The 12,502-nt window shown below is 38.6% G+C and overlaps 1 protein-coding gene across 1 annotated transcript in view; it reads left to right on the top strand.

Annotated features, from left to right (window-relative positions):
- The window catches only part of DAPP1 (dual adaptor of phosphotyrosine and 3-phosphoinositides 1), an 81,056-nt gene that overhangs the window by 67,530 nt on the left and 1,024 nt on the right, over positions 1-12,502 (top strand). Inside the window, exons 4-8 of the mRNA XM_075201230.1 lie at positions 131-261; positions 3,322-3,369; positions 4,291-4,353; positions 4,920-5,005; positions 9,196-9,283. Of these exons, the coding sequence (XP_075057331.1) occupies positions 131-261; positions 3,322-3,369; positions 4,291-4,353; positions 4,920-5,005; positions 9,196-9,283 (416 nt within the window). The remainder of the gene's footprint in view (positions 1-130; positions 262-3,321; positions 3,370-4,290; positions 4,354-4,919; positions 5,006-9,195; positions 9,284-12,502) is intronic.

Raw genomic sequence — 12,502 nt, 5'->3', positions numbered from 1 at the left:
TCTACTGCATCTCTATATATCAGCATGATATGACTATACATATGTTGATGGAACTATTCACTGCTCAGACTCTGAAGGTCCTAAAGAATGACATGCAGTATAAAGCCAGTTTCTTCTTCTTTCATTATAGGAACTTTAATCTTATTGAAATATCCTTACCCTCGAGAGGTGGAAGAGCCGTCAATATATGAATCTGTCAGGGTTCATACTGCCATGCAGACAGGTCGCACTGGGACTGACCTTGTGCCTGTAGCCCCCTCAGTAAGTAAATTCAATCAATAGAATACTGCCAATAATGTCTGATTTGTTATCTTACTACCTGGTAGTGTCCATGCAACATTATCATAAAAATATTTATTAAATTGTATTTTGTTGCGTGACACGCTGTATTCTTTATGATTAGTTGTACTAATGTTTCACTTGCCATCCTAAGCTGATTCTATGTGCGAACTGTTCATGTTTTCATTCCTTGGGTCTGATTCAATTAGCCGCAAAGCCCCATAGGAACCTCACATGTGTTTTTGTGCACAAAACCGTGTATTAAAGTGCAGAAAACATTACTCATTTTTATGAGGAGCAAACAAAAATGAGAGATTATTACCAAAATTATCCCATGGAAACATATCATGCCAGGTTCCTACTAGTCCTCACGGCTAATTGAATCGAGGACCCTTGATTGAGTAGGAATGCTTGCTCCCTTCCCACACTGAACACATTCCTCAACTCTCACCCTCCAAAATTAACTACAAAGAAACATTTTTTTTTTGCCTTTTTTAAGCTAACATGATATATGGAGGCTATGTACCCATATCAGCAATGTTTACCCCTTTATGCAGCAATTTTCAGAAGAAGGGGGATAGAAGAAGGGAAGTGGGTAAAAATATTCGCATAGGACAGGGACCGCACACAGTGCTGGGACCCAGGCTTTTATATTCCCATGATCCTCTGCAATGACATCATCATCCCTGGCCAGCCTGCATGTGCGTTATTACATATGCACAGTCTGGCAGCTCAGTGCATGTGCAGTGCGGCCGCCACAATTGGCAATTGCGTATGTCATCCTCATGGTGGGTGTGTCATAGGAGCTTTTTCACAAACATATATTTTAGATACAATACCTTCATAAAATGAAAGTAAATAATCATGAGACATATTTCTGCTGTTGTGTTTGGATTGTGTGAAATCAGTCATATAGAATATAGCAGATAAAGCCATATGTCACAATTGATACATATGGTACTAGAATAACAATCATAGCTGATGGTGGAGAGGTGTGGTCATTGTAAGGCAGAAGCATCATCAGCCACCAATATTAAAGCCGCCAATGGTGACTGGCATTTCTTTTCAGCTATAGGTGGTGTGGTACGGTTGGAAAGGGGAGAGACAGTGTAAAATGGAGACATGAAAGATGATCTAGTTATTGTAGAAAACTTAAAACATTCAGTTTTTCACCATTTATCTTAATTGAACCTATCTTCTGGTTCTGGAGAAGGCTTTCGCAGTTGTACTGCTATTGTTCTGCTACCTTAAGCATCAGGTGAACTGCACATCAAATGCATGAGCAAATGCATAGCACTTACATTTGACTTGCCTATTGGACTTGCGTTTTTTTTATGCAAACACAATGCCAGTGAGTAACTAGCCTAAAATATTACAGATAATGTACATTGTTAATTTGCATGCATGTTGTATATACCACTGTGAACAGTGGGCACATATTTTTTTAAATTAACCTCTTCTTACTTTTCAGAGTAGACAGCAAAATTATCAAGTTCACTAAAGCTGAATAAAAAGTTCTTATTGGATAAGAATTAGCCTAGTGTGTAAGGGTGCTGATTTAACAACAATGACAATGATCGACTTGCTGCAGACTCAAAATCAAATGCCACAATAGGAAATGACATTTGTAATATCAAGTGTCAGTTCCTATTGACCTTGAGCAAGTCAGTTTGTCTACTGTTGTTCCAGGCAACAGAAATTAAACTATGGATAGCTATGACCAAAATGTGCCAAGTCAAATAGGCTGTCCTTGTATGAACCTGTCAATATTTGCTTTACTAATGGTTTCCAAAACTGAAAAAACATATACTGCAATGTATATGTATGGTGGTGAGATTGTATATTGTTCCATAAAGTATCTGGTGGCACAAGATCAGGGTGCGCTCAAGGGTCCATCAGATAAGGGGCCCTTGAATGTCTTGTACCCTTAACATGCTGTTAGTGTTCACATGAAATATGTACAGATATATTTTATGCTATATATTTTACCATATATTACTATTTGTATATGATTTCTCTATTTATACACTCAGTGACCACTTTATTAGGTACACCTCTATAGTACTGGGTGGGAGTCCACTTTGCCCCAAGTGCAGACTGAATTATTTGTGTCATGGATTCAAGATACTGGAGACAGGGGTGCCTAAGTGCCAAAAAATACCCATAGATACGACAAAGAGCCAACTTTAACTTTTATATTAGTGTGCATTACATATACACAGAATAAACATGTGCATACATAACACACACACATACATTGAAAATATAACATAATTTACAATATCCTGCTAAGTGAAAAATAAGATTTCCAACATTGCCAAAATGTTCATAATAATAATAATAATAATAATGATCAACTCACCACAGTGATTTGTGCTTACCAATTATTTTGTATTACATTTGTTTACTGATTATTTCTGCTATGTACCTGATCTCTCCCCCTTTTTTTTCCCTCACCTCCTTTTACTCTTCCTTTAAAAAATTAATTTAAAAGAAGAAACAATAATGTTACATGTTCACTATTTTTTTGCATGATTATATCAGTTTCTTTTATATCTAAAAGGCGTTATAAAATTAGATCAGAAAGTCAGTGCTAAGTTTTAGGAGCAGAAAAATATTATATTTCTCTGGTAAAATGGGCCAGGTTGACGTTTCTGCGTATTGCATTAAGCTGATTCTGTAAATGCCATTGGAACAATGAGCAAATGCTGTCATTGTGAAAGCTGACAGTAAAAGTGAAAATTAAGAGTGTTTGAGCCTCCATTAAGTTTAGGGCGGGGACGAGAGGTCTAGGTTTTCTGCAACTGTTGCTATTGTCCTTTTTGCTCATTCAGTTAATGGACTCTCATGCTCCATACTACAGCAAGGACATGGGCTCCATTGTTAAGCTTACTTAACAATAACAATGCTCATTGATTAGTCTATTTTTTCATACTAATAATGTACTAAGTGAACCCAACAAAGCGCAATTACATAATAATGCAGATATTCTTGGGAAATGACATTACACTAAAAAAATCTTAATCTTGTGTTGTTTTTCAGCTGGGCACAAAGGAAGGTTATCTCACAAAACAAGGAGGACGTGTAAAGGTAATGAATACTGCTTTTATAACACAAGATGACCACTATAGTACAGTGGTGTAATTTAGACTGGATGTGTTAAACTGTGTGAGCTAAAGGTACAATTTATATGCCCAATACAATACATACTAGGCCTTATAGGAATACACATGTAAAGAATGATCATTTCTGTAATTAGCTCCAATAAGAATATTTTTTATAATCCATTCTGAAAGTGGAGCTAAACCAATGACAATGACAACCACTATTTAACAAATCTATTTATGTAAAAGTGGTAAAGAGGTATTTAAATATCTTTACTTAGAACAGCAGCATATAAACAGAGGTCATAAATAGTGTATAAATTCTCCGCGTATAAATGTGTAACAAAACAAATGTGTGTGGTTTTGATGAATAGATAAAATCACATATAGTCCAACGAACCAATAAAAAGTTAAGAAAAAAACCCCAATTGAATTAAAATGAAATTATCAACATGCCATATATGTTTCAGATACTTTAAATAATTTGTACAAAGCACCTGCACTGGGAGATTAGTCCATGTATCCAGAAATGGTTCTGTGAAATAGTGTTATTGTAGCTATTTTCCTTCATCCCAGTTTACTGTTTGCCTTCTCTAAAGTAGTAATTGATATTCTACTACAGATCCATGCTCTTAAATGTCCATATTAGATTTGTTTTCTGTACAAACATGTGACAGTATAATAGTAGTGATGAATGAGTAAAACTGTTGGCCAGCAGCATTAGTATTAACAGGCTGAAATGTAATCCTTCACACTGTGATATTTTTGCACAAGTCCAGCAGCCGTTCTGAGTGTTGTATTCCTTCTGCTGAAACTCTCTTTTCTCAGTGATAAATCTAGACCCTGGGACATCACTCAAATTCTAATAATTACAACAATGTGTTAATTGTCATCCTGTGTATTACAGAACTGGAAAACCAGATGGTTTATACTGACACGTAACGAGCTGAAATATTATAAGGACCGGTTGGTAAGTTCCGATATCTGCGGTAAACCAATATTGTATGTGGACCACTTTATGGACAAATAAGTGTAATTTGCAATATTTTATACACTTGAAAAACAGAATACACAATATTTAATTGTGTTTATGTTGATAAAACAATCAATGCCTACCTGTTTAAAATCTCTGCTTAATTTATTCTTTAGAACATTAACTACTCCATATTTTATTTTGCACCTCTGGAAAAATGATGTCTCTGTTTCCTTTTGTTATAATGGGTGCAAGAGCTTATAAATTGTGCAATTTATAATACATCTTGTATGTCACAAAAGCCATCAAGAATATCAATATACACTACAGACAGTACCAGATCGTAAATCAGGATTAGCCCACAATTAAGGACACAGTTTGATAATTAACTACTGTAATGTTGCTGATTATAATATCACACCTTGTTAAATTTAATATAGGTGCTATGAAATATATGCTGCTGGCAAAGAGATTTGTAAAGCTAACATGTGCAGGATATATATAATAAAAATAATAATGATTATAAAAGAATTGAATAATGTGTTTCCATAATTTTTCTGCAGGCCGCGGAGCCAATAAAGACCTTAGATCTTACAGAGTGCAGTGCGGTACAATTTGATTACTCACAGGAGAGAGTCAATTGTTTCTGGTAGGTCCTCTATGAAATTGTATTTACAGACAAAACAAATATACGCGAATATTACTGTAACACCTTAGCCAGCTTGAAGGAGTACTTAAGCCTGTTAGATTGAACTGAAAGTAAAGCTGGGTACACAACTATGCAATCTTACTTCAGATGCAATTTTTGTAACAATTTCACCAACGATTGAAAGTCCCAAGGAGCATGCTGATTTATGCATACACACCTACACAATCTACCATCAGACCTGTAATCATCTATCATAAACATCTGCTGAAAAGATCATTACACTGTACACACTCTACAGATATGTGCCTACACTGCTGCTCGTGAGTGTGTACACACATCCACATTTCCCCAGCATCATTCCATTGTTGATCGTGATTTTTAGGAAGTTTAGAAAACCAAATCAACAGATGCGATGTGTTTTGGTATGATAAAACCTGATCATGGGAGCATGCACACTCTTGCCATATGTGAATGATAATTGCATAGAGGTGTACCCAGTTTAATAACAGTTTCATATATTAGTAATACAATTTATACAAGACAAACTGAATATATCTTAATGTAAAGATATAAGTTGCTTGGTATCAAATATACATACAAGGGAGTACTTGGGATAAACTAACACCTTTTATAGGGTATTTGGTAAACATTTGCAGTTATAACTAAGTTTGTAACAAACAAATGTTTAGTTAATATTAGACAAATAGTATCACTCTGCTTTAACCCATGTCAACCAATCAGAAATTTGCTTTATTGTACTAATTATGCTAATTTGTGATTGTATTATTTAGGCTATGACTCCATGTATGACTAACTATCATCACATCATATCATGTATGACTAACTATGCACACACACATACATACTAGGGTCAAATTGTTTGCAGCCAATTAACCTACCAGTATGTTTTTGGAGTGTGGGAGGAAACCGGAGCACCTGGAGGAAACCCACGCAAACACGAGAACATACAAACTCCTCACAGATAAGGCCATGGTCGGGAATTGAACTCATGACCCCAGTGCTGTAAGGCAGAAGAGCTACCACTTAGCCACCGTGCTGCCCACAACTATCACAGAAGTAATCTGATAAATTATGTGCATACTATATTTATATTAGTCCAGTTATACCACTTCCAGAATGCTGCCGCTGCAATATCCCAGGTTTTTCAAGCCAGGTTTTGCAGTCACAGAGCATCCCAGCTCAGAGACCCTGTTCCCACTGTACCTAGGACCCGGGAATTTCCCTGGTTGACCCTGTTCAGTATGAACACGATTCTGCCCTGGAAATAAAATGTCAATCTTTACAAGAGGAGCTTTGATTTCTGGAGAGACAGAAATCAAAGACCGTGAATGCAGTGGAGATCCCAGGACACATCATCGGGGATTCAGCTTACCCCTTTGTAGCGATAGTTCATGAAGGGCTTCACACAGCAACATCAACGTTCTGTTGAAAAACACCAAAAAAGGATATAGGAATACGGCGCTTAACTCTTATACATTAAATAATGAATGAAATAATAATAATAATAATAATAATGTTAATCTTCAAAGACAGAAAAATAACATATAGATATTAAATACACACTGTAGTCTGTGTGATAATCTGAAATAGGTTTTAAAAGTCTGATCTTCAATCTTCAAATGTCCTTATGTATAGTCACAGCATAATCTTTGAGGCCGATATTGGGAAGTGTATATGGATATCTTCAAAAATAAGGAGAGAAAAAAAACACAATAGTGTAATATGTTCAAAAATATATATATACACCCAGGGCTAGATTTACTAAGCTGCGGGTTTGAAAAAGTGGGGATGTTGCCTATAGCAACCAATCAGATTCTAGCTATTATTTTGTAGAAGGTGCTAAATAAATGAAAGCTAGAATCTGATTGGTTGCTATAGGCAACATCCCCACTTTTTCAAACCCGCAGCTTAGTAAATCTAGCCCCCAGTGTGTTTAACACCTGTCCTTTTTTTGGTGTTTGTATGTATGAAAAGGGTATTTTGGTGGGACCCTCATCGATATAGACATTGGCTGCATTTCTATTGAGCGCGGCTAGTCTCTCGTTCTTTTGTATAGCTTTGTGTGAAAAAATGTGCTTCACAAATACCCTCAGCTCAGCTCGGATGGTGATTGAAAATGACTTTGGACACTTGAAAGGACGTTGGCGGTGTTTATTGAAGCGCAATGACATTGACGCCAAACTTATGCCCCATGTAGTTGCTGCTTGCTGTATTTTACACAATATTTGTGAAATACAGAAAGAGCAGTTTCTACCAGAGTGGAACTTACAGGACGGTGGGCAGCACGGTGGCATAGTGGTTAGCACTTTTGCCTTACAGAACTGGGGTCATGAGTTCAATTCCCGACTGTGGCCTTATCTGTGAGGAGTTTGTATGTTCTCCCCGTGTTTGCGTGGGTTTTCCTCCGGGTGCTCCAGTTTCCTCCCACACTCCAAAAGCATACTGGTAGGTTAATTGGCTACTAACAAATTGACCCTAGTGTGTGTGTTAGGGAATTTAGACTGTAAGCCCCAATGGGGCAGGGACTGATGTGAGTGAGTTCTCAGTACAGCGCTGCGGAATTAGTGGCGCTATATAAATAAATGATGATGATGATATATGTCATGTCTGTGGATTCTACAACAAGGGAGAACTTACAAATACCTCTGCAGAACTAATTCATACCACCATCATTGCCAATCTGTCATCCATTATTGAGTAGAGCAAACAAACGTTTAGCTTAACAAAATATTTTTATTCAAATTGTTAATTTCTTTGTTAACCAGTAAATATTACCTCATATCTACCAACACAAATCCAATGTTAATGGAAATTTGCTTGTTTTTTTTTTTGTATCAAAAATGTCATAATATTGTATCACAATTTTTTATTTTTTTTTAGATATAGAAACTTTAGACACACATGTGCCAAAAGAGTAGTGCAAAACAAAATTTTTGGTCAGTGTTTACATCACACATGTTAAATATTGTTGCCTCAAACAGGCATTATAACTTTACTAAACACTACCTATTATGTTTGATAATGTGGGTACTTGGGGTAATGTGAACTAGCCTGGTACTCAGGGTTAGGGGAAGTAGAGGGTACTCCTGATTATGGGGAGTAGCCGGGTACTCAGGGTTATGGGGAGCCATTGTGGGGTGTTTTGTATAGTACCAGAATTTGGCAGATACATTTGCTGACCTCTGTACATGGGGTAAGGCCCCTCTACATGGTATGGAGGTTGTGGTTGAGGTAGTGCAGGTCCTTCAATTCTTGGCATGAGGTGATCTAGGAAAGACATCATGAATTCACGATTCTCCCTCAGAATCCACTCCTGCATACCCATTATTTGAGTTATGAATGAGTCCTGCAACTCAGCTTCTTTCTGTGAGACCCAGGACTGTCACGGGAATAACCCTCCAAAAGTCCTGAGTCTGATTTTGCACTGACCCCCTTTCACACTTAGCCAGAACCGGGTCATCGGAGCTCGCCCCGGCAAAAAAACTGGGTTTTTGTGGCAGTATGAAGGGGGAATTACATATCATTTTCTTTATAAAAATGAGGGGGAAAAGTATATATAAACTTCCTCTCATATAGAGATACAATTCCACAATCTTCCCACATTAGCTGTACTAATAACTCACTGCTCTGGGTTGTTATCAGTTAGACGTTTAGGGGCATATTCAATTGTCGGCGGAAACGCTGAAAATCTCGCGCTCCTTTATTACGGTAGTTTTCTGGCTGGATTTCAGCTCGCAGCTCCCTGACCCGCGAGCTGAAATCCAGCTAACCATTACCATAATAACGGTAGTAGTTATAACGCTGTGGAAAACGGCGACAATTGAATATGCCCCTTAGATTGAATACAGGTTGTTCTATAGACCATTTCACCTCAAACTTGCAAATGGAAATGTAACTGAGGTAAAATACTTTTGTAACTAATACTCTAATTAAAACAAGTTGTTCTAGTTCCACCAACTTCATCTTTTGCATGTTTCTGTGTCCCCACCCTGATGAACGAAAGCAGAAGCTCCCATCATCCTCAAATGTACAATTGGAATAATCAATGTCATGAGTGGAGAAACTGCAGCAAGGAGCTTAGAACCTAAATAATCACGTATTTAAATACAGAACAAATTGTATTTTTAATGGAAAATCTGATGCTGATTTTATGTATTGTTTCTTTACAGTTTAGTATTCCCATTAAGGACATATTACCTCTGTGCAAAGACTGGTGCAGAAGCAGATGAATGGATTAAGATTTTAAGGTGGAAAATGGTAAGAAGTGTATAAAGGGCTCACCGTGTATGTTTCGTAAACCTTACATCAACCTTATAATTCTAAAAACCCTTTGCATGCAAATAAAGACACGGAGACTTGAATAAGTTATAAAAAATTGCCAGAATTTTTATTATAATTTTAATTTAAACTAGACCTATGGTGGCGGAGAAAGGGCACTGCGAAACAACTCTCAAGCTGACAAACACTATCACTAGTGGACTGGCGCAAACCGCCGTACGTCCACCACCACAGGGAACAAATCCCAACATCACTTTTGCGCTGAGTTGGCGTCAGAGTGACTGCCCCTTTGAAAACTCACTCTGCCCTCCCTCACCGAGTCGAACAGGGACCCTCCTCACCGAAGGGCCAAAAAGGGAGTTACTGGTGCCTCAACGGGGGGCAGTGACCTACGACAACTACCAATGCGCCCACAAATCAGCCGCTGAACGCAGTGCCTTCCTACCGCAACATCACCGGACATACTCTACCAAAGGAGTGGGTGGGTGGGATCTCGTGCTGTGGAATGAACCAGACAGGAAGTGCAGCTTCCTATAACAATCAAGGTCCCTCCCACTGGATTACACATTGGTCGGGCCAACCCATTTTAACACCTTCAGGTCAGTGTTCAGCTTACTACAAACCCTGTCGCCCTTTAAGTGCATTCGTCCTATTCAGCCTCATTTGTCATTATTGTTATTGGTATATCTATTGTAATCTATTTGGCTGCTATGGCAGAACATTTAAATCTTATAAGAACCAAAGATCCTGCTCATGTCTGCCATTTTCTTATTAAATACAGAGTGTGCTACTTAGCAAGGAATTATATGTACTTATTTCAGTAGTGCCGTTGGCTAGTCAGTGAACTGCGGGGGTATGTAGGTATGTAGATTTTCCACAAAGTTGTGCACCAGTGAGTATAGATAAGGACATGACACCTAACATAATTATGCTAGATGTTCATTAACAGAAGACTAAACCTAGTTCCAGCATTAGTAGATTCACTGTAACTGCAGCTGCTGTTTGAACCAGTCTACCTGATGTTTAGGCCCAGTACAGGGCGCCTGTTCCAAGTTTGTGACTGCTTATGTCTTGTTTTCTGCAGCGTAAGCCGTACGGCTGGTAACATGGTTTATGGCGCTGACAGCTGAGGGAGTGCATTAATTATAGGCACCATAGGTGGCGCCGGCTCCGGCATCCGTCTTCCGTGTAATGTCATAACAAGGCTTCTAGTCTGCAGGTCATACTGTACTCTGTGGCTGACGCTAGAAGAAGGGTCATTATACAATGCAGACTATATGGCAGGTAGATTGCTCCACCATGTGACGCTCTCAGAGAAGGAGCGTTGCCCGGGCGTGTAACATTATTCCAGCTCTGCTGAGGTTCGCAGGATCACCGGACATTCGCTGCTGTTAGTAACAGCGGCTATATGTGAGGTATGTGAGGTTTGGCGACACAAGCGCTGTCTGCATCAGAGATATTCATGCACCTGAAGCATGTACCAAGATAAGGGGGAGGGTGGTGAACTGCAGTGACGGAGGCAGTCTTCTGATAGGATACTGGGCATCCAAAATTCGGACCTGACATGACCTTCATTCAGGTGCTGACATCTAGCAGCAGAATGCTGGTATTGCTTCATATACAAAACTATAAATGGCATTACACATCAGCTGCTGGGTCTTTTGGAAGCATTCACTTCCAGATCTATAATCCATACTTGCCAACTCTCCCGGAATGTCCGGGAGATTCCCGAAATTCGGGTTGGTTTCACGGACTCCCGGGAGAGCTGGCAAATCTCCCGCAACCCGCAATTGCGGGGCTAAAATGACGCGATTCGGGGGGGAATCGTGTCATTTTGGCCTCGCCCCCGCGACAAAACTGAATATTTGATGCTGGGAGTGGGACCAAAATGACACAATACACCATGCCCATCTTCCGGATACAACTTGCCAAAGGTTGGCAAGTATGCTATAATCTGTTTGTTCTAGAAGACCATTTAAATCTACAAAAATGGAGACAAAGCTAGTGCTTTAGCCCTGGGAACCCAGTGCTTATACACTCTTAATTTTATTCACATAACTATCAGTGTAAAAGGTTTATTTATTAAGTCATAAACTATGTGTAAATGTCTTTAGGCATTTTTAAAGCAGGTGGTGGCCAAGATATTTTCAATGGAGTCTCTGGGTTATTTAACAAGCTCAAAAAAGCCTAACTTTTCGGAGCTTGAGCCTGTTGGCTAACGCCATCTAAAACTGGCATTAGCCATTCTGCCCTTGTGGTAGAGGGATCTTTGGATCCCTCACCACAGCCTTACTGCTCTTCCTTACGGTTACTATCACAAAGTGACTGGTCACGCATGCGCAAAGCCACTTTGCAATACTATCCAGAGGGGAGAGATAAACTACCGCAGTTTGAAGGTAAGTAATCGCCAGGATAGCCTAATATCAGATGTTCTGTCCCTGGATGATTTTCTAATAAATTTATCCGAAAAGTCATCTGTCATCGATAATTAACCGGGCAAAAACGGTTATTCAATAGGCCACTAAAAGAGGTGATCTGTCACATGGGTACACTGTATGAAGGATGCAGGCAGTGGTGCATTTCAGTGTCATATAGCAGCAACTCGATGCTTGAAAGTGGAGGTAAACTGTCCTTAGGATGGGTCAATATGTTATAAAAATATCACCATGTTTGCCAGGTTTGTTTATAAACTGGAGTTAAAACTAGCTAATTTGTTTTTATTTTCTATACAATATGAAGTTACATATACCTCAGTTGTAAAGACATGTTACTTTCTGCTTCCATCACTATTATAGAATTCCTGCCATACAGCATAAGTATTAGAGAAAAGTTACTAGCATAACAGTGATCTCCACAGGCTTGGATCCTGTCCTCTGTTTCTTCTGCTTTTTTTGTCAACTTGCAATTTGTTTAGAGCATATTGCTCAATATTACACTTTTGTTTGGACAGTACTGATTTTCATACAACAGAAAGACTTATTTTGTACTGATTATTCTAATATATGGAAATATGGTGTAGACTTTACATTTTAGAGTATCAGTGTCATATAAAGGCTGCACTGCTAATGATGCAGAAAACTGAAGGCATAAGCATGTCTGAAGCCCCCCACTCTTGCAGGGCCAGCTTATGTAATAATTTGTTCAGGCAGTATGTGAGATCAGTCTGTTTCACATCACTACATATAAAGGATGGTGTGT

Source organism: Mixophyes fleayi, chromosome 1 (assembly GCF_038048845.1).
Source record: "Mixophyes fleayi isolate aMixFle1 chromosome 1, aMixFle1.hap1, whole genome shotgun sequence".
In the NCBI taxonomy this organism is placed as follows: domain Eukaryota; kingdom Metazoa; phylum Chordata; class Amphibia; order Anura; family Limnodynastidae; genus Mixophyes; species Mixophyes fleayi.
Note: the sequence above shows the minus strand (reverse complement) of the source record. Positions and strands in the feature narration are given on the sequence as shown.